This window comes from Melopsittacus undulatus, chromosome 23, assembly GCF_012275295.1.
Source record: "Melopsittacus undulatus isolate bMelUnd1 chromosome 23, bMelUnd1.mat.Z, whole genome shotgun sequence".
NCBI classification, from domain to species: Eukaryota; Metazoa; Chordata; class Aves; order Psittaciformes; family Psittaculidae; genus Melopsittacus; species Melopsittacus undulatus.
In genome coordinates, this window is record NC_047549.1 from 596,206 (window position 1) to 621,758 (window position 25,553).

General features: G+C 60.0%; 3 protein-coding genes across 4 annotated transcripts; all 3 read left to right on the forward strand.

Moving 5' to 3' along the window:
- Window positions 1–2,840: 2,840 nt before the first annotated feature.
- Window positions 2,841–10,128, forward strand: YJU2B (YJU2 splicing factor homolog B). The gene is made up of 10 exons (XM_034071987.1): window positions 2,841–2,883; window positions 4,350–4,408; window positions 4,686–4,739; window positions 4,830–4,912; window positions 4,995–5,050; window positions 5,125–5,185; window positions 6,822–6,964; window positions 8,132–8,304; window positions 9,017–9,128; window positions 9,839–10,128. The coding sequence occupies exons 2-10, from the start codon at window positions 4,406–4,408 to the stop codon at window positions 10,105–10,107; spliced, it is 954 nt and encodes a 317-aa protein (XP_033927878.1). The 5' UTR covers window positions 2,841–2,883; window positions 4,350–4,405; the 3' UTR covers window positions 10,108–10,128.
- A 475-nt stretch (window positions 10,129–10,603) lies between these two features.
- MRI1 (methylthioribose-1-phosphate isomerase 1) lies at window positions 10,604–14,929 on the forward strand. 2 transcript variants are annotated; one of them, XM_034071974.1, is made up of 8 exons: window positions 10,604–10,775; window positions 11,416–11,534; window positions 11,583–11,788; window positions 11,825–12,011; window positions 12,553–12,725; window positions 12,924–13,100; window positions 13,695–13,919; window positions 14,771–14,929. In XM_034071974.1, the coding sequence occupies exons 1-8, from the start codon at window positions 10,644–10,646 to the stop codon at window positions 14,905–14,907; spliced, it is 1,356 nt and encodes a 451-aa protein (XP_033927865.1). In that variant the 5' UTR covers window positions 10,604–10,643; the 3' UTR covers window positions 14,908–14,929. The 2 variants fall into 2 exon arrangements, with proteins under 2 accessions (XP_033927865.1, XP_033927864.1); XM_034071973.1 differs by having other exon boundaries at window positions 11,583–12,011.
- Window positions 14,930–14,981: 52 nt separating this feature from the next.
- Window positions 14,982–15,537, forward strand: C23H19orf53 (chromosome 23 C19orf53 homolog). The gene is made up of 3 exons (XM_034071975.1): window positions 14,982–15,097; window positions 15,193–15,248; window positions 15,343–15,537. The coding sequence occupies exons 1-3, from the start codon at window positions 15,016–15,018 to the stop codon at window positions 15,463–15,465; spliced, it is 261 nt and encodes an 86-aa protein (XP_033927866.1). The 5' UTR covers window positions 14,982–15,015; the 3' UTR covers window positions 15,466–15,537.
- Window positions 15,538–25,553: the final 10,016 nt, after the last annotated feature.

Below are 25,553 nucleotides of genomic sequence, written 5' to 3' on the forward strand. Positions count from 1 at the left end.
GAATATGCCCCATCCCCAGTACATTGGGGGCAATGGGGAACCCCAAAGGCCCCCGGTGGTGCCAGGCCTGGGGTTGTTGCCATCACCACAACGGGATGTGGTGCTCTCCATCCCGGTGCATCCGGTACATCCCGGCCCCCCCACCCCATGTCCTGGCAACCGGTGCCCGGTGCAGATGGATGTCCTGCGGTGCCGGCAGCCGGTGCGGCCACAACCGGGATCCGGTGCCAATGAGGACGGATGGGGGGGTCTCCGGTGCATGGGGGGGATGGAAGGAGCCGCAATTGGGATGTACTGGTTGTGCCATTGGGGTCACCCCATGGACGAGGGTGGTTTGTGGCTATGGAGCAGGAGATGGAGCTGGCACCAAGGTGATGCCATGGACATGGGATGGGGATGCTCTGACATCCATTGGTCCACGGGGACCCGTTAGGGCTGTTATGGGATTTGGGATCACCACAGTGGGATGGTGACAACCCCTGGGGACCCCCATGGACCCAAACTGGGGTGCACACACGTGTAAAGGTGATGCACATGTATGTGATGCTGTTGCACACACGTGTAAAGGTGATGCACATGTATGTGATGCTGTTGCACACACGTGTAAAGGTGTTGTACATGTATGTGAGGCTGTTGCACACACATGTAAAGGTGATGCACATGTATGTGAGGCTGTTGCACACACATGTAAAGGTGATGCACATGTATGTGAGGCTGTTACACACGTGTAAAGGTGATGTACGTGTATGTGATGCTGTTGCACACACATGTAAAGGTGATGCACATGTATGTGAGGCTGTTGCACACACATGTAAAGGTGATGCACATGTATGTGAGGCTGTTGCACACACATGTAAAGGTGATGTACATGTATGTGAGGCTGTTGCACACACATGTAAAGGTGATGCACATGTATGTGAGGCTGTTACACACGTGTAAAGGTGATGTACGTGTATGTGATGCTGTTGCACACACATGTAAAGGTGATGCACATGTATGTGTGATGCTGTTGCACACACATGTAAAGGTGATGCACATGTATGTGATGCTGTTCACACACATGTAAAGGTGATGCACATGTATGTGTGATGCTGTTGCACACACGTGTAAAGGTGTTGTACATGTATGTGATGCTGTTGCACATGTATGTGAGGCTGTTCACACACGTGTAAAGGTGATGCACATGTATGTGATGCTGTTCACACACGTGTAAAGGTGATGCACATGTATGTGATGCTGTTCACACACGTGTAAAGGTGATGCACATGTATGTGATGCTGTTCACACACGTGTAAAGGTGATGCACATGTATGTGAGGCTGTTGCACACACATGTAAAGGTGACGCACATGTATGTGAGGCTGTTCACACACGTGTAAAGGTGATGCACATGTATGTGAGGCTGTTGCACACACATGTAAAGGTGATGCACATGTATGTGATGCTGTTGCACACACGTGTAAAGGTGATGCACATGTATGTGAGGCTGTTGCACACACGTGTAAAGGTGATGCACATGTATGTGATGCTGTTGCACACGCGTGTAAAGGTGATGCACATGTATGTGAGGCTGTTGCACACACATGTAAAGGTGATGCACATGTATGTGAGGCTGTTCACACACGTGTAAAGGTGTTGTACATGTATGTGATGCTGTTGCACATGTATGTGAGGCTGTTCACACACGTGTAAAGGTGATGCACATGTATGTGATGCTGTTCACACACGTGTAAAGGTGATGCACATGTATGTGATGCTGTTCACACACGTGTAAAGGTGATGCACATGTATGTGATGCTGTTCACACACGTGTAAAGGTGATGCACATGTATGTGAGGCTGTTGCACACACATGTAAAGGTGACGCACATGTATGTGAGGCTGTTCACACACGTGTAAAGGTGATGCACATGTATGTGAGGCTGTTGCACACACATGTAAAGGTGATGCACATGTATGTGAGGCTGTTGCACACACATGTAAAGGTGATGCACATGTATGTGAGGCTGTTGCACACACATGTAAAGGTGATGCACATGTATGTGAGGCTGTTGCACACACATGTAAAGGTGATGCACATGTATGTGAGGCTGTTGCACACACATGTAAAGGTGATGCACATGTATGTGAGGCTGTTGCACACACATGTAAAGGTGATGCACATGTATGTGAGGCTGTTGCACACACATGTAAAGGTGATGCACATGTATGTGAGGCTGTTGCACACACATGTAAAGGTGATGCACATGTATGTGAGGCTGTTGCACACACATGTAAAGGTGATGCACATGTATGTGAGGCTGTTGCACACACGTGTCAAGGTGATGCACATGTATGTGAGGCTGTTGCACACACGTGTCAAGGTGATGCACATGTATGTGATGCTGTTGCACACACATGTAAAGGTGATGCACATGTATGTGAGTCTGTTACACGCGTGTAAAGGTGATGCACATGTATGTGAGGCTGTTGCACATGTATGTGAGGCTGTTACACACACATGTAAAGGTGATGCACATGTATGTGATGCTGTTGTACATGTATGTGATGCTGTTGTACATGTATGTGATGCTGTTGCACACGCGTGCGCACAACGCTGCCCTCGGCTGCGGGGTTACCTAAGGCCAGCAGTGGGGGGGGGGGGGTCGTGACAGGGCTGGAACAGCCGCGGAGAGTCCGGGGTGGGGGGTCCTGGTTGCCATGGGCCCGGTTGCCATAGCAACGCGTTGCTGTAGCTGGGGGGGGCGTCCCAAGCGCTGCTGCGGCGCGCACGGCGCATGCGCAAGGCTGCGGGAGGGGCGGGGCGCTGCTGGCCACGCCTCCTTGTACGGCTGCGCAGTGACGTAAACGGAAGGGGCGGGGCAACGGCAGCGGAGGCGGAAGAGGTCGGTGGGGAGCGGTGGGACCGGGTTCCCATAGCCCATAATGGGATGTCCATAGCCCATAATGGGGTGTCCGTAGCCCGTAATGGGGTCCCATAGTCTGTAATGGGTGTCCATAGCCCGTAATGGGGTGTCCATGGCCCATAATGGGGTGTCCATGGCCTGTAATGGGGTGTCCATAGCCGTTAATGGGGTGTCCATAGCCTTTAATGGGGTCCCATAGCCTGTAATGGGGTGTCCATGGCCCGTAATGGGGTGTCCATAGCCTGTAATGGGGTGTCCATAGCCGTTAATGGGGTGTCCATAGCCCATAATGGGGTGTCCATAGCCGTTAATGGGGTGTCCATAGCCCATAATGGGGTGTCCATAGCCCATAGTGGGGTGTCCATAGCCCATAATGGGGTGTCCATGGCCCGTAATGGGGTGTCCATAGCTGTTAATGGGGTGTCCATAGCCCATAATGGGGTGTCCATAGCCGTTAATGGGGTGTTCATAGCCCGTAATGGGGTCCCATAGCCCATAATGGGGTGTCCATAGCCGTTAATGGGGTGTCCATAGCCTGTAATGGGGTCCCATAGCCCATAATGGGGTGTCCATAGCCGTTAATGGGGTGTCCATAGCCTGTAATGGGGTCCCATAGCCCATAATGGGGTGTCCATAGCCCATAATGGGGTGTCCATAGCCGTTAATGGGGTGTCCATAGCCGTTAATGGGGTGTCCATAGCCGTTAATGGGGTGTCCATAGCCCATAATGGGGTGTCCATAGCCCATAATGGGGTGTCCATAGCCGTTAATGGGGTGTCCATAGCCTGTAATGGGGTCCCATAGCCCATAATGGGGTGTCCATAGCCCGTAATGGGGTGTCCATAGCCCGTAATGGGGTGTCCATAGCCGTTAATGGGGTGTCCATAGCCTGTAATGGGGTGTCCATAGCCGTTAATGGGGTGTCCATAGCCGTTAATGGGGTGTCCATAGCCCATAATGGGGTGTCCATAGCCCATAATGGGGTGTCCATAGCCGTTAATGGGGTGTCCATAGCCTGTAATGGGGTCCCATAGCCCATAATGGGGTGTCCGTAGCCCGTAATGGGGTCCCATAGTCTGTAATGGGTGTCCATAGCCCGTAATGGGGTGTCCATGGCCCGTAATGGGGTGTCCATAGCCTGTAATGGGGTGTCCATAGCCCACTATGGGTCCCATAGCCCGTAATGGGTGTCCATAGCCCGTAACGGGGTCCCATGGCCTGCAATGGGGTCCCATAGCCCGCAATCGGGTCCCAAAGCCTGTAACGTTGTCCCTTAGCCCATATTAGGGTGTCCATAGCCTGCAATGGGGTTCCATAGCCTGTAACAGGGTCCCATAGCCCATAATGGGGTCCCATAGCCAGTAATGGGATATCCCCATGCCCATAGTGGGGTGCCCCTGTCTCACATCAGACTGGGGTCCCCCATTCCCCCCCCGTACCCACAGCTCCTTGTCCCTTCTCCCTGTGCATCCCAGTCCGGTGGCACCAGAGACCCTGCACCATGGTGAGTGTGGCCCCATAAACCTCCCCATGGCCACTGTGGGGTCCCCATGGCCACCGTGGGGTCCCTATGACCACCGTGGGGTCCCTATGGCCACTGTGGGATCCCCATGGCAACCATGGGGTCCCTATGACCACCATGGGGTCCCCATGGCCACCATGGGCTCCCCATGGCCACTGTGGGATCCCTATGACCACCATGGGGTCCCTATGACCACCATGGTGTCCCCATGGCCACTGTGGGGTCCCCATGTGGCTCTGACCCCCATTTCCCCCTATAGGGCGAGCGCAAGGGCACCAACAAGTACTACCCCCCCGACTTCGACCCGGCCAAGGTGAGCTTCAGGGGGGGGTTTTGGGGGTGTCATGGACTTGGGGGGTACCCCTGGCTCCCATTGACCCCATCATGTCCCATATCCCCCCAGCATCGCTCCCTCAACAAGTACCATGGGAGCCACCCTCTTCGGGAGCGCGCTCGGAAGCTGGCCCAGGGCATCCTGGTTATCAGGTAGATCCATAGGGATACCATGGAGGGGACTGGGAACACTGGTGGGGGGGGTTGGTGACATCCCCACCCCCCCCCCCCCCAGGTTCGAGATGCCCTTTAACATCTGGTGCGATGGATGCAAGAACCACATTGGGATGGGTGAGTGTGATCCCAGTGTTCCCAGTCCCGGCATTCCCGGGATGGGGCCGGCTGTGATCCTGCTCCTGCTACAGGCGTCCGCTACAACGCGGAGAAGAAGAAGGTTGGGAACTACTACACGACACCCATCTACAGGTGGGAGCTGGGCCTAGCCCTGTCCTTATCCTTATCCCTGTCCCTATCCCTGTCCCTATCCGTATCCATGTCCATATCCCTGTCCCTATCCATATCCCTGTCCCTATCCGTATCCCTATCCATATCCCTGTCCCTATACCTGTCCCTATCCCTATCCATATCCCTGTCCCTGTCCCTATCCCTGTCCCTATCCATATCCCTGTCCCTATCCCTATCCGTATCCCTGTCCCTATCCCTATCCATATCCCTGTCCCTATCCCTATCCATGTCCATATCCCTGTCCCTGTCCATATCCCTGTCCCTATCCATATCCCTGTACCTATCCCTATCCGTATCCCTGTCCCTATCCCTATCCCCTATCCCAATCCATATCCCTGTCCCTATACCTGTCCCTATCCCTATCCATATCCCTGTCCCTATCCCTATGTCCATCCCTGTCCCTATCCATATCCCTATCTGTATTCCTATGCCCATCCCTATCCATATCCCTATCCGTATCCCTGTGCCCATCCCTGTCTGTATCCCTATCCGTATTCCTGTCCCTATCCCTGTTTCTATCCCTATCCCTATGCCCATCCCTGTCCCTATCCATATCCCTGTCTATATCCCTGTCCCTATCCCTATCCATATCCCTATGCCCATCCCTGTCCCTATCCCTGTTCCTATCCCTATCCGTATCCCTGTCCCTATCCATATCCTTATCCATATCCCTGTCCTATCCCTATCCCTGTTCCCATCCCTATCCCTATGCCCGTTCCCATCCCTGTCCCTGTCCTATCCCTATCCCTGTTCCCATCCCTATCCCTGTCCTATCCCTGTCCCTGTTCCCATCCCTATCCCTATCCCTGTTCCCATCCCTGTCCCCATCCCTATCCCTGTTCCCATCCCTGTCCCTGTTCCCATCCCTATCCCTGTTCCCATCCCTATCCCTGTCCTATCCCTATCCCTGTTCCCATCCCTATCCCTGTCCTATCCCTATCCCTGTTCCCATCCCTATCCCTGTTCCCATCCCTATCCCTGTCCTATCCCTATCCCTGTTCCCATCCCTATCCCTGTCCCATCCCTATCCCTGTTCCCATCCCTATCCCTGTTCCCATCCCTATCCCTGTCCCATCCCTATCCTTGTTCCCATCCCTATCCCTGTTCCCATCCCTATCCCTGTTCCCATCCCTATCCCTGTCCCATCCCTATCCTTGTTCCCATCCCTATCCCTGTTCCCATCCCTATCCTATCCCTATCCCTGTTCCCATCCCTATCCCTGTCCTATCCCTATCCCTGTTCCCATCCCTATCCCTGTTCCCATCCCTATCCCTGTCCTATCCCTATCCCTGTTCCCATCCCTATCCCTGTCCCATCCCTATCCCTGTTCCCATCCCTATCCCTGTTCCCATCCCTATCCCTGTCCCATCCCTATCCCTGTTCCCATCCCTATCCCTGTCCCATCCCTATCCTTGTTCCCATCCCTATCCCTGTTCCCATCCCTATCCCTGTTCCCATCCCTATCCCTGTCCCATCCCTATCCCTGTTCCCATCCCTATCCCTGTCCCATCCCTATCCCTGTTCCCATCCCTATCCCTGTCCCATCCCTATCCCTGTTCCCATCCCTATCCCTGTTCCCTGTCCCTGTCCGCCTCAGGTTCCGCATGAAGTGCCACCTGTGTGTGAACCACATTGAGCTGCAGACGGATCCTGCAGGATGTGACTATGTCATCGTCAGCGGCGCCCGACGCAAGGAGGAGAGATGGGACATGGCTGAGAACCAGCAGGTGCTGCCCACCGGTGAGTGCTGCACACCAGTAACACCAGTAACACCAGTGACACCAGTAACACCAGTGACACCGGTAACACCAGTAACACCAGTGACACCAGTAACACCAGTGACACCAGTAACACCAGTAACACCAGTGACACCAGTAACACCAGTGACACCAGTAACACCAGTGACACCGGTAACACCAGTAACACCAGTGACACCAGTAACACCAGTGACACCAGTAACACCAGTGACACCAGTAACACCAGTGACACCGGTAACACCAGTAACACCAGTGACACCAGTAACACCAGTAACACCAGTCACACTGTGCCACCGGTGAGTGCCGGCACACCAGTAACACCAGTGACACCAGTGACACCAGTAACACCAGTGACACCAGTGACACCAGTAACACCAGTGACACCAGTGACACCGGTGACACCAGTGACACCAGTAACACCAGTAACACCAGTGACACCAGTGACACCAGTGACACCAGTAACACCAGTGACACCAGTGACACCGGTGACACCGGTGATTCCAGGCACACCAGGGAGTCCCAGTTGCACCAGTAACACCAATCACACCAGTAACACCAGTAACACCCATGACACCCATAACACCAATGACACCAGTCACACTGCGCCACCGGTGAGTCCAGGCACACCAGTAACACCGATGACGCCAGTAACACCAGTCACACATTGTCACCAGTGAGCCCAGTTCCAGCAGTGACACCAGTAGCACCAATGACACCAGTAACATCAGTCACACAGTGCCACCGGTGAGTCCAGGCACACGAGTAACACTGATGACACCAGTGACACCAGTCACACATTGTCACTGGTGTGCCCAGTTCCACCAGTAACACCAGTCACACATTGTCACCGTTGAGCCCAGTTCCACCAATGACACCAGTACCACCAGTCACACACTGCCACCATTGAGTCCCTCTGCACCATTAACACCAATGACACCAGTTACCACCAGTAACACCCACTGCCACCGTTGAGCCCCTCTGCACCATTAACACCAATGACACCAGTTACCACCAGTAACACCCACTGCCACCATTGAGCCCCTCTGCACCATTAACACCAATAACACATTGCTACTCCTGAGTCCCAGTCCCCCCAGTGCTCCCAGTGCTCCCAGTGCTCCCAGTCCGTCAGCAGTGCTGGTGTCCGCAGAGCCGGAGGCGCGGGAGCGGCTGGCATCCGATGCCATGTTCCGGCTGGAGCACGGTGCCAAGGACCGGGAATACCGGGAACGGGCAGCCCCGGGGCTGGCAGCTCTGCAGCACTTCCAGAGCCTCTGGAAGGATGACTTCGGGATCAACTGCCGCCTACGGAGCCACTTCCGGGTGAGCGCTGCCGCCACCAGTATGGACCAGTATGAACCAGTATGGACCAGTATGAACCAGTGTGCACCAGTATGGACCAGTATGAACCAGTGGGCACCAGTGGCTGCGTGGGGATGGATGTGCCCATCCCTGGATCCTCACTGGGAGGGATGTCCCTATCCCTGTATCCACATACAGGGATGTCCCTATCCCTGTATCCCCATGGATGTCCCTATCCCCGTATCTCCATATCCCCAGGGATGTCCATGTCCCCATACCCCCATGGATGTCCCTATCCCCATATCCCCATACAGGGAGGGATGTCCCTATCCCTGTATCCCTGTCCCCATATCCCCAGTGTTATCCCTATCCCCACCCAAGGATATCCCTATCCCCATATTCCCATGGATGTCCCCATCCCCATATCCCCATACAGGGAGGGATGCCCCTATCCCTGTATCCCTATCCCCATATCCCCAGTGTTATCCCTATCCCCGTATCCCCATGGATGTCCCTATCCCTGTATCCCTATCCCTGTATCCACACCCATGGATGTCCCTATCCCCGTATCCCCAGTGTTATCCCTATCCCTGTATCCCTATCCCGGTACCCCCAGGGTTATCCCTATCCCCATATCCCTGTATCCCCATGGATGCCCGTGTCCCTGTACCCCCAGTGTTATCCCTATCCCTGTATCCCTATCCCTGTATCCCTGTATCCCTGTGTCCCGCAGGAGCAGAAGCCGCCTCGGGATGAGCCGTGTCCTGCTCTCGGGATCTCTCTGCTGCCGGAGGAGCCTCAGGACCGGAGGGTGGCAGCACTGATGGCTCTGCAGGCCCCGCTGTGTGCGTGGGGGGGGGGGGACGGGGGGGGGCTACATCCATGTGTGACCCCCCCCGTGTGTGACCCCCCGTGTGTGACCCCCCCGTGTGTGACCCCCCCATCCCTCTGTGCACCCCCATCCCTGTGTGACCCCCCCCATGTGTGCCCTCCATCCCTGTGGGACCCCCCGTGTGTGACCCCCCCATTCATCTGTGACCCCCCCCATAGCTCTGGGACCCCCCATCCCTGTAGGACACCCCGTGTGTGACCCCCCCATCCGTATAGGACCCCTGCTGTGTGTGACCCCCCCATCCCTCTGTGCACCCCCATCCCTGTGTGACCCCCCCATGTGTGCCCTCCATCCCTGTGTGACCCCCCATCCCTGTGTGACCCCCCCCGTGTGTGACCCCCCCATGTCCCTGTGTGACCCCCCATCCCTGTGTGACCCCCCCGTGTGTGACCCCCCATCCCTCTGTGCACCCCCATCCCTTTGTGACCCCCCCTGTGTGTGACCTCCCCATGTCCCCATGTGACCCCCCGTCCCCCCCATCTCCCCATATGACCCCCCATGTGACCCCCCCATGTCCCCATATGACCCCCCCATGTGACCCCCCCATGTGACCCCCCCCATGTCCCCATATGACCCCCCATGTGACCCCCCCCATGTCCCCATATGACCCCCCCCATGTCCCCATATGACCCCCCCATATGACTCCCCCATGTCCCCCCCCAGCCTACGAGGCCAGGCAGCAGCAGAAACGCACTGAGATCTCCTCCCGACCCTGGTTCACCGGAGACCCCCCCCGGAAACCATGTGGGGGGGGGGGGGTGGGGGGGGCCCGGACCCCTCCCCCCACCCGCAGCACCCTCGGCATCATCCGCAGGGGTGACCCCCCCCCCGCAGGACCCCGGGGGGGGGCGGGGCAAGGGGGGGGCCCCCAGAGCCCCCCAACAACGTCATTGGTGGCGGATTACTCTGATTCCAGCTCCGATGGCTCCTGAGGGGGAGGGGACCCCCCCGGGGGGCTCCAAACACCCCCCCCCCCCCCCGGAATTACCCCCTTTGGAATTACCCCCCCCCCCAGTTGGATTTACCCCCTTTGGATTTACCCCCTTTGGAATTACCCCCCCTTTGAATTTACCCCCCCTTTGGGTTTACCCCCCCTTCGGATTTACCCCCCCCCTTTGGAATTACCCCCCCATTGGATTTACCCCCTTTGGATTTACCCCCCTTTGGAATTACCCCCTTTGTTACCCCCCCTTTGGAATTGTCCCCCCTTGGAATTACCCCCCTTTGAATTTACCCCCCTTTGGATTTACCCCCCATTGGATTTACCCCCTTTGTTACCCCCCCTTTGGATTTACCCCCCCCATTAAAAGCCGTTGCCAGCACCCCCCCTATGCCTCCTTGTTGCCCCTATGGGGGGGTCACATCGGGGACCCCCCCCCCCATACTCCATCCGGTCATGCCCCGGTGGGGGGGGGGGGGGGGGGGGGGGGCAGGAAGCCCTCGCTCCGCTTCCGCCCCCGCCCCCTCCATGGCGCTCGAGTCCATCCGGTACCGACGTGGGTCCCTGTCGGTGCTGAACCAGCTGCTGCTCCCGGAGCGGATCCGGTACGAGCGGGTGGGGGGGGCGGAGAGAGCATGGACGGTCATCAACAGCATGGAGGTGAGGGGGGGATGGGAACGGGAACGGGATGGGGACGGGAACGGGATGGGAACGGGATGGGAACGGGAACGGGATGGGAACGGGAATGGGAACGGGATGGGAACGAGAACGGGAACGGGATGGGGACGGGATGGGAACGGGAACGGGACAGGAACGGGAACGGGACGGGAACGGGATGGGGACAGGAACGGGATGGAGACAGGAACGGGATGGGAACGGGAACGGGAACGGGATGGAGACAGGAACGGGATGGGAACGGGAACGGGATGGGATCGGGGAGGACAGGGTGGGGGGGGCGGAGAGAGCATGGACGGTCATCAACGGCATAGAGGTGAGGGGGGGGGGGGGGTAACGGGATGGGGGTAGAACGGAACGGGGGGGAATGGGAAGGGGAGACACAGGGTAATGGGATGGGGACAGGACAGGGACACATGGGGGGAACGGGGGGAGAATGGGATGGGGACACACCGAGGGAACGGGATGGGGAACGGGATGGGGAACGGGGGGGAACGGGACCGGGACACATGGGGGTGAACGGGGGGTATGGGATGGGAACACAGGGGGGGAATGGGGGGGGGACACATGGGGGGAACAGGAAGGGGACACCTGGGGGGTCCGGTTGACATCGGTGCTGCCACAGGTGCGGGGGGCGCCGGCGATCGCCTTGGTTGCGTGTTTGAGCCTGGCGGTGGAGCTGGCGACCGGAGCCGATGCCGGTGCCGGTACCGGTGGTGATGGTGATGCCGGTACCGGTGCTGCTGTCGGTACTGGTGGTGCTGCTGATTCCGGTGCCGGTACCCGTGCTGGTGGCGGTACTGGTGCTGGTGGTGATGTCGGTGGTGATGCCAATGCCGGTGCTGGTGGTGATGCTGATGCCGGTGCTGATACCAGTACCGGTGCTGGTGTTGGTGCTGGTACCGATGGTGATGCCGGTACCGGTACCAGTACCGGTGTTGGTGTTGATGCTGGTACCGGTACCGGTGTTGGTGCTGGTACCGGTACTGATGGTGATGCCGGTACCGGTACCAGTGCTGATGCTGGTGGTGATACCGGTACCGGTCCCAGTCCCGGTGCTGAGGTGGCAGCACTGGAAGCCTTCGTGCAGCAGCGGCTCCGGTTCCTGCTCACTGCCAGGCCCACGGCCGTGAACCTGCTCCGGGAGGCTGAGAGGCTGCAGGAGCTGATCCGGGGCTGGAGCCGGAGCCCTGGGATCACTGCCCCGGAGCTGCGGGAGCGGTGGGGGCAGGGGGGGTTGGGGGGGTTGGGGGGCACGGGGGTATTGGGGTGCATGGGGGGTATTGGGGTGCAGGGGGTGTATTGGGATCAATGGAGGATATTGGGGTGCATGGGGGGGTATTGGGGTGCATGGGGGGTATTGGGGTGCTAAGGGTGTATTGGGATCAATGGAGGATATTGGGGTGCATGGGGGGGTATTGGGGTGCATGGGGGTATTGAGATCCATGGAGGATGTTGGGATGCAGGGGGGGTATTGGGGTGCTAAGGGTGCATTGGAATCCCTGGAGGATGTTGGGGTGCACAGGGGGGGTATTGGGGTGCAGAGGGGGTTATTGGGGTGCTATGGGTGTATTGGGATCCCTGGGGGATGTTGGGGTGCAGGGGGGGGTATTGGGATCCCTGGAGGGTGTTGGGGTGCAGGGGGGGGTATTGGTGTGCTAAGGGTGTATTGGGATCCATGGAGGATGTTGGGGTGCACAGGGGGGGTATTGGGGTGCAGGGGGGGTATTGGGATGCTATGGTTGTATTGGGGTCCCCCCAGCATCATTGAGCACATCGAGGGGCTCCTGGCCAAGGACCGTCAGGACAACGAGAGCATTGGTGCTTATGGTGCTCAGGACATCCTGCGCCGCGTCCCCCCCGGCGCCACCGTCACCATCCTCACCCATTGCAACACCGGGAGCCTCGCTACAGCCGGTTACGGCACCGCGCTCGGTACAACCACAACACTGGTACCCCCCATAACCACCCCATAACCACCCCATAACCGCCCCATAACCGCCCCATAACCACCCCATAACCGCCCCATAACCGCCCCATAACCGCCCCATAACCGCCCCATAACCACCCCATAACCGCCCCATAACCGCCCCATAACCACCGCTGAGCACCGGTCCCCATCACCCACCACAGGCATCGTGCGGACGCTGCATGCACAGGGTCGGCTCCGGAGGGTGTTGTGCACCGAGACCCGGCCCTACAACCAGGGCAGCCGCCTGACGGCCTTCGAGCTGTGCCATGACCACATCCCTGTCACCCTCATTGCCGACAGTGCAGCCGCTGCTGCCATGGGGGAGCACCGGGTGGATGGTGAGGAATGGGATGGGGTGGGTGGGATGGGGGGGGTGGGATGGGGATGGAATGGGGATAGGGATGGAGTTGGGATGGAGATGGAACTGGGATGGAGATGGAACTGGGATGGAGATGGAGCCAGGATGGAGATGGGATGGGGATAGGGATAGAGCTGGGATGGGGATGGAGCAGGGATGGGGATCTAATGGGGATAGGGATGGAACCGGGATGGAGTTGGAATGGGGATAGAGATGGAGCTGGGATGGGAAGGGAGCTGGGATGGGGATGGAGGCAGGATGGGGATGGAATGGGGATAGGGATGGAAATGGAATGGGGATAGGGATGGAGTTGGGATGGGGTTGGAATGGGGATACAGATGGAATGGGGATACGGATGGAGCCGGGATGGGGATGGAGGTGGGATTGGGATAGGGATGGGGATGGAGACAGGATAGGGCTGGAGCTGAGATGCAGACAGAGCTGGGATGGAGGTGGAATGGGGACATGGATGGAATGTGTATAGGGATGGAGCTGGGATAGGGATGGGGACAGGGACACCGCCAGGATGGTGCTGTCCGGGTCCCATCCCCCACCCGTTCCCCTCCCCCCACAGCCGTCCTGGTGGGCGCCGACCGCGTGGCCGCCAACGGGGACACCGCCAACAAGATCGGGACGCTGGCGCTGGCGTTGGCCGCGCGGCACAACCGCATCCCCTTCTATGTGGCGGCCCCGACCTCCAGCCTCGACCCCATGGTGCCCAATGGGAGCCTCATCCCCATGGAGGAGAGGCCGGGACGGGAGCTCACCCACCTGCAGGGGCTGTGCCTGGCGCCTCCTGGTGCGTGACCCATAGGGTGATGTGGGGCTGGGGGGGGGTGTGGGGATGGGGATGGGGATGGTATGGATATGGGTATGGATATGGGTATGGGTATGGGTATGGGTATGGGTATGGATATGGGTATGGGTATGGATATGGGTATGGATATGGGTATGGGTATGGATATGGATATGGGTATGGGTATGGATATGGGTATGGATATGGGTATGGGTATGGGTATGGATATGGAGGGAGGCCTATATGGGATGGAGAGGTCGCCTATGGGGCAGAGGGACCCATATAGGGCAGGGGACTCCCATATAGGTTTGAAGGGGTCACAAATGGAGGATTCCATAGGGTCCTATATGAGACAGGGGCATCCCCATTGCCTCCTGGGGGTCTTCTATGGGGCAGGCAGTTTCCTATATAAGGTAGAATGTCCAATGTGGGGCAGAGGGACCCATATAGGGACCTATGGGGCAGGGGAGTCCCATATGGGCTTGAAGGGGTCGGAAATGCAGTGAGGATTCCATAGGGTCCTATATGAGATGGGGCATCCTTATTGACTCCTGTTGTCTTCTATGGGGCAGGCGGGTTCCTATATAAGGTTGAATCTCCCATGTGGGACAGAGGGATCCATATAGGGCAGGGGACTCCCATATGGGTTTGAAGGGGTCCCAAATGGAGGATTCCATAGGGTCCTATAGGAGACAGGGGCATCCCCATTGCCTCCTGTTGTCTTCTATGGGGCAGGCAGGTTCCTATATAGGGTTGAACCTCCCCTATGGGGCAGAGGGACCCATATAGGGCCCATGTATGTGTCCCACGTGGGTCAGGGCATCCCCGTGACGTCATTACGTATCCCCCCCCAGGTATCGACGTCTGGAACCCTGCGTTTGACGTCACTCCGCATGACCTCATCACGGGCGGGGTCGTGACCGAGCGGGGGGTGTTCCCCCCCGGTGACGTCACCCGCGCGCTGTCCGCGTGCGCCGCCAGGGGGCAGTAAAGGACCGGGCGGTGTCACGTGGTGTCCTGCGCATGCGTGTCTGTATCCCGACGTGCTTTGCGGGGGGGGGGGGGGGGCGGGGTTAAGAACCCGGAAGTGGAGGGCAGCATGGCGCAGGGCAGGCCCAAGGCCGCGGCCAAGCGGCCCCGGAAGGAAACGGGAACCGGAAACCGGGGGTCACGGAAGGGAGGTGAGGACCGGAAGAGGAGGGGGAGGGGTTGGGGGGGGAGGGGGTTTTGGGGGTGGGGGAGGGGCAGAACCGACCGTGCCCCTCCCCCCCCTTAGGCCGCACCATTGCGCCCAAGAAGCTCCACGTGATCCGGCAGCAGAAGCTGAAGAAGGTGATTGGTGGAGGGGATAAGGGGGGCGGGGCCTCGTGGCCCCTCCCCCTTTATCGTGCCTGACCTTTGACCCCTTTCCCCTCCCCCCCTCCAGAGGCTCGAGGTCGCCATCCGCGCACGCATCGAGCGGGACGCGCGGCAGCGCGCATGCGCGGCCCCGCCCCCTCCGCAGCGCCCCGCCCCCAACAAGGGCAAGGCCAGAAAGGGGCGGGGCTAAGTCTGAGCCCCGCCCCCATCCAGCGCCGTTCGTTGGCTTAATAAAGGCATTGGGGCGAGGCCCCGCCCCTCCCCTGCGTGGTGACGTCATGCGTGCGTCAGGAGGCCACACCCCCACCCGTTCATGCTGCGCTATGGGGACTTTATGAATGGGTGGGAACACGAAGCCACGCCCCCTGCGCGCTGATTGGCTGTTGACACCACCGCTCGTTCGCCCCGCCCCCTGATGACTCCCATTGGTGGGGGGGGCTCTTAAAGGGGCCGCGTCTCGTTGTGTGATGGGGGGGGCGGGACACGTGGGCAACCCCCCCTCCCCCCCCGGTGGGCGGGGCCTGGTGGGGCGGTGCCGAAGCCCCTCCCCCAGCGATGACGTCAGGGAAATTCCCTGAAATCCGGGTTATTTTGGGAAACAAACAGCGAAAAACGGAAAAAGGATCTTTATTGAGGAGGGGGGAGGGGCGGAGGCCTCCCCACGTGACCCACATTCACCCCCCCCCCCCCCCATTGCCATTGCTTTGGGGGGGATTCCCCCCTCTTTTGGGGTCCCCCCGATGGTGGGGGGGGGGTTGAGGATCCCGGGGGGGGGTTTGGGGTTCCCCATGGGGGTTTTGGGGTCCTGGAAGGGGTTTTGGGGGCCCCAAATGGGATTTGGGGATCTTGGAATGGGGTTTGGGGTCTTGGAAGGGGTTTTGGGGTCCCCAAAGGGGTTTTTGGGATCCTGGACGTGGTTTTGGGGTCTCGGAAGAGGTTTTGGAGTCTTGGAAGGGGTTTTGGGGTTCCCAATGGTGGTTTTGGGGTCCTGGAAGGGTTTTGGGGTCCCCAATGGGGATTTTGGTGTCCTGGAAGTGGTTTTGGGGTCCCCAATGTCGGTTTTGTGGTCCCCTAAGAGGATTTCAGGATCCTAGAAGGGGTTTTGGGGTTTCCAAAGGGGAATTTGGGGTCCTGGAAGGGTTTTGAGGTCCTCAATGTCTATTTTGGGGTCCTGGAAGTGTTTTTAGGGTCCCCAATGGTGTTTTTGGGGTCCCCAATGTCGGTTTTAGGGTCCCCAATGTCGGTTTTAGGGTCCCCAATGGTGTTTTAGGGTCCCCAATGTCAGTTTTAGGGTCCCCAATGGTGTTTTAGGGTCCCCAATGGTGTTTTAGGGTCCCCAATGTCAGTTTTAGGGTCCCCAATGGTGTTTTAGGGTCCCCGATGCTGTTCTTGGGGTGCTGGTGCCGCCGGCGCTCAGCCCAGACTCCTGTTCCTGCTGAACTGAGCCAGTTTAACCAAAGCAACTGCAAATCAGCTCAGTAGGCACAGGAGGCAGCGCCCATGGGGGGGGGGGGGGGGTACCCCCATATCCCAGTATCCCAGTATCCCAGTGCCGATCCCAGTATCCTGGTGCCGATCCCAGTATCCTGGTATCCCAGTATCCCAGTGCTGATCCCAGTATCCTGGTATCCCAGTGCCGATCCCAGTATCCCAGTGCTGATCCCAGTATCCTGGTGTCCCAGTATCCCGGTGCCGATCCCAGTATCCCAGTATCCCGGTGCCGATCCCAGTATCCCAGTGCCGATCCCAGTATCCCAGTATCCCGGTGCCGATCCCAGTATCCCGGTGCCGATCCCAGTATCCCAGTGCCGATCCCAGTATCCCAGTATCCTGGTGCTGATCCCAGTATCCCAGTGCCGATCCCAGTATCCCAGTATCCCAGTATCCCAGTGCCGATCCCAGTATCCCGGTGCTGATCCCAGTATCCCAGTGCCAATCCCAGTATCCCAGTATCCCAGTATCCCAGTGCCGATCCCAGTATCCCAGTGCCGATCCCAGTATCCCAGTATCCTGGTGCTGATCCCAGTATCCCAGTGCCGATCCCAGTATCCCAGTATCCCAGTATCCCAGTGCCGATCCCAGTATCCCAGTATCCTGGTGCTGATCCCAGTATCCCAGTGCCAATCCCAGTATCCCAGTATCCCAGTATCCCAGTGCCGATCCCAGTATCCCAGTATCCCAGTATCCCAGTATCCCGGTGCCGATCCCAGTATCCCGGTGCTGATCCCAGTATCCGGTTAGCACCAGGGAGTGGAACTTAGCCACTGTGAACACGACCTGATGCCAACACTGTTCACGCGTGGGCTAAGCCCTACCCCACAGCGCCTGTTCCCATTGGATCCCATTGGATCCCATTGGATCCCAGTGTTCCCAGTGTTCCCAGTGGGTCCCGGTGCTGGTGCTGGCGCCCGTTGGAAATCCCTGGCAATGTGATTTTGGGCAGAAACGGTAAAAAATCGCATCGCCAGGAACCCCAATGAGCGGCAGCAGTGGGGGGGGCACCGGGAACCACAGCCGGTGGTAGCAATGGGATGGAGACATAGGGACATGGATCCACACGGATATGGACACACATGGACACGGACACACATGGATAATCCACATGGATATGGACACACATGGACACGGACCCACAGGGACATGGTTCCACATTGATATGGATCCATATGGACACGGATCCACATGGACACGGATCTGCATGGACACGGATCCACATGGACCCACATGGACACAGATCCACATGGACCCACATGGACATGGATCCACATGGACATGGATCCATATGGACATGGACCCACATGGACACAGACCCACATGGATATTGGATCCACATGGACACGGATCCGCATGGACATGGACACACATGGATATGGATCCACATGGACACACATGGACATGGACACACATGGATATGGACACACATGGACATGGACACACATGGACATGGACACACATGGATATGGATCCACATGGACACAGATCCACATGGATCCACACGGATATGGATCCACATGGACACGGATCCATATGGACATGGACCCACATGGACACAGACCCACATGGATATGGATCCACATGGACACAGACCCACATGGACACGGACACACATGGACTCACATGGACATGGACCCACATGGATCCCCATAGCCACGGCCATAGGCAGCCATGGGCACCGCCCGGCGCGAGGCTGACTCATGGCACAGGCACGTGCCAGCAGCCGCCACGTGAGAGCCGGGGCCTGCCCGGGCATGGCTGAGCTGTGGGGCCAGGACCCCCCTGTAGGGCAGCTATGGGGCAGCAATGGGGCAGCAATGGGGCACAACAGGGCAGCAATGGGGCAGCAATGGGGCAGCAGTGGGACAGCAATGGGGCAGCAGAGGGCAGCGATGGGGCACAATGGGGCAGTTATGGGGCACAATGGAGCAGCAATGGGGCAGCTCTGGGGCAGCAATGGGGCAGCGATGGGGAACAATGGGGCAGCAATGGGGCACAATGGGGCAGCAATGGGGCACAATGGGGCACAATGGAGCAGCAATGGGGCAGCCATGGGGCAGCAATGGGGCACAATGGGGCAGCCGTGGGGCAGCAATGGGGCAGACACTGATGTGCCCCAGCACATAGGGGATGCAGCATCAACACTACAGAGATGCTGGTGCCAGGACCCCATGGATGTGGCCATAGGATGCTGTGGGGCAGCCATGGGGCTGGGTACCCCCAGCCAGGGACGGGATGTGGGTGTTGAGGCTCCGGTGATGTCCCCTCTGTGTCCCTATAGATGCGGCTGTGGGGCTGCCATAGTGCAGCCATAGGGTACAATAGGGCTCCATGGGGCAGCCATAGGGAACCCATAGGGCTCCGTGGGGCAGCCATAGGGAACCCATAGGGTACAACAGGGCTCCATGGGGCAGCCATAGGGAACCCATAGGGTACAATAGGGCTCAGTGGGGCAGCCATAGGGAACCCATAGGGTACAATAGGGCTCTGTGGGGCAGCCATAGGGAACCCATAGGGTACAAAAGGGCTCCGTGGGGCAGCCATAGGGAACCCATAGGGTACAATAGGGCTCTATGGGGCAGCCATAGGGAACCCATAGGGTACAATAGGGCTCTATGGGGCAGCCATAGGGAACCCATAGGGCACCCATAGGGAACCCATAGGGTACAATAGGGCTCTGTGGGGCAGCCATAGGGCACCCATAGGGAACCGTGGGGCAGCCATAGGGAACCCATAGGGTACAATAGGCCTCTGTGGGGCAGCCATAGTCCACCCATAGGGTACAATAGGGCTCCATGGGGCAGCCATAGGGCACCCATAGGGTACAATAGGGCTCTGTGGGGCACCCATAGGGCACCATGGGGCAGCCGCGGCGTGGGATGGGGCCGGGGCCGTCGGGCGCCATGTGGGAGCCGCCGAGGCCCCGCCCCGTCCGTGACGTCACCGTCGCCATGGGAACGGGGCAACTTCAAAGGGATTCGGGTGGAAGAGGACCAAGAAAATCTGGATCAACAGCAGCAGCATCAACAGAGCAGGAGCTGCCAACGGGACCCAATGGGATCCAACGGGGGCCGAACGGGACTAACGGGACCCAATGGGATCCAATGGGGCCGAACGGGACCGGACGGGGACAAACGGGACCCAATGGGACCGAACGGGACCGAACGGGAACGAACAGAACCCAATGGGAGCGAACGGAACCGAATGGGGCTGAACGGGACCGAATGGAGCCGAACGGGGCCAAACGCGTCCGAACGGGACCGACCAGTGCCCAATGGGGCCAAACGGAACTGAACATGACCGAACGGAACCGAACGGGAACGAACGGGGCCCAATGGGGCTGAACGGGGCCCAATGGGGCTGAACGGGGCCCAATGGGGTCCCCGCCGCCCCCTTGGCCCGCTCCCAACCGGGCTCCGCCGTCGGGTCCGGGGCGTTGCCTGTCGGGCCGCCCCAACCGGCTCCTATGGGGCGGAGGCTCCTCCGTGGGGCTGCCCCCCAACCCCCCCCGCTATGGGGCAGGGGGGGGGGGGGCACACGAGGCTCGGTGGGGCCGGTGCCAAGGCGGGGGCGGGGACGGGAGGGGCAGCCCCGTCCGCGCCCGTCGGCACACGCAGAGCCCGGGGGGAAAGGATGAATCACCGCGGCCGCACCAACGCCCGGGACGGGGGGGGGGGACGGGACGGGAACGGCGACGGGAACGGTCCCAAACGGAGCAGGGGGGGGGGGTTGGAACGGTTGGGAACGGTTCGGAACCGTTCGGAGGCGTTCGGAACGGTTCGGAGGCGTTGGTACCGTTCGGAACGGTCCCAAACGGAGCGGGGGGGGGGGGTGGAACGGCTGGGAACGGTTCGGAACGGTTGGGAGCCGTTCAGAGGCGTTGGTACCGTTCGGAACGGTCCCAAACGGAGGCGGGGGGGGGGTTGGAACGGTTCGGAGCCGTTCGGAACCGTTTGGAGGCGTTGGTACCGTTCCGAACGGTTCGGCTCCGTTCGCACGCGTCAAGGGGGGTTCGGAAGCGTTCGGAGGGGTTCGGCTCCGTTCGAAGCTCTCGGTACCGTTCGGAACGGTTCAAGCCCGTTCGGAAAGGTTCGGTCCCGTTCGCAGCCCTCGGCCCCGTTCGGAGCAGTTCGGTCCCGTTCGGAACGGTTCAGCCCCGTCCGGAGCCCTCGGTCCCGTTCGGAACGGTTCGGAAACGTTCGGCTCCGTTCGCAGCCCTCGGTCCCTTTCGGTCCTGTTCGGCCCTGTTCGGAGCCCTCGGCCCCATTCGGAACCGTTCGGAACGGTTCGGCCCCGTTCGCAGCCCTCGGTACCGTTCGGCTCCGTTCGGAACGGTCCGGAACCGTTCGGAGCCCTCGGGACCGTTCGGAACCGTTCGGACCCGTTCGGAACCGTTCGGAACGGTCCGGCCCCGTCCGCCCCCCTCCCCCCCCGTCCCGTCCCGTACTCACCGGGGGGGGGAGGGGCGGGGGGGTCTCCGCCGCTCTCCGGCTCCGACTTTTACTCCACGCACGGGAACCGTTTTTAAACGCTCGGCCCCGCCCCGGACGGGGGGGGAGGGGCCTGGGGCCGGCGCCGTCCGCGCCCCCCTCGGGGCTGCCCCATAGCGGCGGAGGGGGGAGGACACGGGGGGGGGACTGTGGGACACAGAGGGGGTGTGGGCACCAGAGATGGGGCAGTGTGGGCCCTATAGGGAGGGTGGTATGGGCCCCATACATGGGGCACTGTGTGCCCCATAGTGAGGGTGTTATGGACCCGGTACATGGGGCAGTGTGTGCCCCATAGAGAGGGTGGTATGGGCACCATAGATGGGGCACTGTGTGCCCTATAGATGGGGTAATGTGTGCCCCATAGCGAGAGCACTGTGTGCCCCATAGCGAGGGTGGTATGGGCCCCATAGAGAGGGTGTTATGGACCCCATACATGGGGCAGTGTGTGCCCCATAGCGAGGGTGTTATGGACCCCGTACATGGGGCACTGTTTACCCTATAGATGGGGCAGTGTGTGCCCCATAGAGAGGGTGGTATGGGCACCATAGATGGGGCACAGTGTGCCCCATAGGGAGGGCACTGTGTGCCCCATAGAGAGGGTGGTATGGACCCCACAGATGGGGTAGTGTGTGCCCCATAGGGAGGGCACTGTGTGCCCCATAGCGAGGGTGGTATGGGCCCCATAGAGAGGGTGTTATGGACCCCATACATGGGGCAGTGTGTGCCCCATAGCGAGGGTGTTATGGACCCCGTACATGGGGCACTGTTTACCCTATAGATGGGGCAGTGTGTGCCCTATAGTGAGGGTGTTATGGACCCCGGACATGGGGCAGTGTGTGCCCCATAGAGAGGGTGTTATGGACCCCATAGATGGGCACTGTGTGACCCATATTGAGAGCACTGTGTGCCCCATAGAGAGAGTGTTATGTACCTCGTAGATGGGACAATGTGTGCCCCATAAATGAGGCACTGTGTGCCCCATAGCAAGGGTGTTATGGACCCCGTCCATGGGGCACTATGTACCCGACAGTGAAAGCATTAAGTACCCCATAGGTGGGGCACTGTGTACCCCATAGCGAGGGCACTGTGTGCCCCATAGCGAGGGCACTGCGTGCCCTATAGAGAGGGCACTCTGTGCCCCATAGATGTGGCACTGCGTGCCCCATAGCAAGGGCACTGTGTACCCCATAGCATGGGCACTATGTGCCCCATAGGGAGGGCACTGTGTGCCCCATAGCGAGGACACTGTGTACCCCATAGCAAGGGCACAGTGTGCCCAGTAGCGAGGGCACTGCGTGCCCCATAGATGGGTCATGGTGTGCCCCATAGCGAGGGCACTGTGTGCCCCATAGAGAGGGCACTCTGTGCCCCATAGATGTGGCACTGCGTGCCCCATAGCAAGGGCACTGTGTACCCCATAGCGAGGGCATTATATACCCCATAGATGGGACACTGTGTACCCCATAGCGAGGGCACTGTGTACCCCATAGATGTGGCACTGTGTGCCCCACAGCGAGGGCACTGCGTGCCCCATAGATGGGTCAATGTGTGCCCCATAGCGAGGGCACCGTGTACCCCATAGATGGGTCACTGTGTGCCCCATAGCGAGGGCACTGCATGCCCTATAGCGAGGGCACCGTGTACCCCATAGATGGGTCAATGTGTGCCCCATAGCGAGGGCATTATGCACCCCATAGATGGGACACTGTGTGCCCCATAGCGAGCGCACCGCGTGCCCCATAGCGCAGCCCGCGCCTCAGTTTCCCCTGGCGGTCTCCATGGTGATCCCGCACACACACATTAAACACGGGATCGCATCGGAAGTGGGGGAAACCGCAGCGCGTCACCGCGGGCGGCCCCACACATCCCGCCCTGCCCCATAGAGCAGCCCCATAGCACAGCCCCATAGCGCAGCCCCATAGCGCTGCCCCATAGCACAGCCCCATAGCACAGCCCCATAGCACGGCCCGGCCCCACACATCCCGCCCTGCCCCATAGAGCAGCCCCATAGCGCTGCCCCATAGCACAGCCCCATAGCACGGCCCGGCCCCACACATCCCGCCCTGCCCCATAGCACAGCCCCATAGCACAGCCCCATAGCGCAGCCCCATAGCACAGCCCCATAGCACAGCCCCATAGCGCAGCCCCATAGCACAGCCCGGCCCCACACATCCCGCCCTGCCTCATAGTGCAGCCCCATAGCACAGCCCCATAGCACGGCCCGGCCCCACACATCCCGCCCTGCCCCATAGCGCAGCCCTATAGCGCAGCCCCATAGCACGGCCCCATAGAGCAGCCCCATAGCGCAGCCCCATAGCACGGCCCAGCCCCACACATCACGCCCTGCCCCATAGCGCTGCCCCATAGCACAGCCCCATAGCGCTGCCCCATAGCACAGCCCCATAGCGCAGCCCCATAGCACGGCCCGGCCCCACACATCCCGCCCTGCCCCATAGCACAGCCCCATAGCACGGCCCAGCCCCACACATCCCGCCCTGCCCCATAGCACAGCCCCATAGCACAGCCCTATAGCGCAGCCCCATAGCACGGCCCCATAGCGCAGCCCCATAGCGCAGCCCCCTAGCGCAGCCCCATAGCGCAGCCCCATAGCGCTGTCCCATAGAGCAGCCCCATAGCACAGCCCCATAGCACGGCCCCATAGCGCAGCCCCACAGCGCAGCCCCATATCATGGCCCCATAGCGCTGCCCCATAGCACGGCCCCATAGCGCAGCCCCACAGCGCAGCCCCATAGCATGGCCCCATAGCGCAGCCCCATTGCACAGCCCAATAGTGCAGCCCCATAGCGCAGCCCCATAGCACAGCCCAGCCCCACACATAGGGAGGAACCAGGGGGCCCCAAATCCTCCCCCCCTTGCACATGGGTCACTGGTGGTCACTATGGGTCCTGCTGTGGGTCTCAGGGTATCTCTATGGGTCTCTATTGGGGTCTCTATGGCTCTCTATGGGTCTCTATGGGTCCCTATGGGATCTCTATGGGTCCCTATGGGATATCTATGGGTCTCTATAGGATCTCTATGGGTCTCTATGGGTCCCTATGGGTCTCTATGGGTCTCTATGGGTCTCTATGGGTCCCTGTGCCTCCCTCCGGGGCCGTTGCCTGGTAACCCCATGTTTGTGTGGGGCTGACTCAGGCCATGAGTCACCGGTAGCACCGGGCGGGCCCCTCCCCCCCCCCCTTCCCCTCCCCCCCCTCCCTGGGTGTCCCCGGGGGGGGGATCCCGAAGGGAGGGGGGGGGGGGGGGGGGGGGAGCCCCAGCCCCTCCCCCCTCCCCCTCCCCCCCCCTCAGCCTCGTGCCCATGAGTCACGCGGGGCGGCTCCAGACACCGGCACCGCCGTCGCCTATGACGTCACGTAACGCGGCGTGACGTCACGCGACGTAACGTGACGTCATGCTACATACAATGACGTAATCTAACGTAGCATGACACAGCAGGGCGTGCTGCAGCACCACGTGACCGCTGCCCCGGTCTCCCTGCTCACGAGCCACGTTAAACCACGTGACCCCATGGAGAGCCACGTGACGCCGCGCCTTGTGACGTCACGCAGTGATTTGTGACGTCACGACGCGCTTTGTGACGCCATACGCGCGTGTTGCTCACCCCCCCCCTCCCGGCACAGCAGGGGTTAACCAATGGGAGGCGGTGACCGACGAGGGGGCGTGGCCAACGCTGCAGGCAGCCAATGAGAGCCAAGGGGGCGGTAACCATAAAGGGGGCGTGCCCAGCGCTGCAGGCAGCCAATGAGAGCCAAGGGGGCGGAGCTTGCAGCCAATGGGCGGAGCCGCTGCCCTGAATTGACCCTCGGCCGCTTCCCCCCCCCGCTGGGAACGGCGCTACCGGGACCGTTCGACGCCAAAATCGCCCGTTTTCCACCCAAAACCACACTCCCCCCCCCCTTCAACCCCCCCCTCCGTTGCTTGACCCAATTCGGGCCTTTTTTACCCCAAAAACTCCGGTAGACACCGGATTGGAGCATCCCGACGTGCACCGGGACGTGTGAAAACGTGGTTGTCCCGTTCAAACGCTCGGTCCCGTTCAAACGCGTTTTACCCATGACAACGGCGTTGGGGGGGGGGGGTGGGGGGGGGGAGGTCCCTGCTCGGCTCCATAGGGGGATGGGAGCCGGGGGGAAGGGGCCCCCCTCATCCCGTCCCGTCGGGGCAGACGCAGCGGCTCCGTCGGCTGCAGGGCAGGGGCCGGGATTGGCTGATCCCGTCGGGTCCGTTGACGGTAACGGGCACGCGGTGGGGCCGGGACCGGATTCCCGTCGGG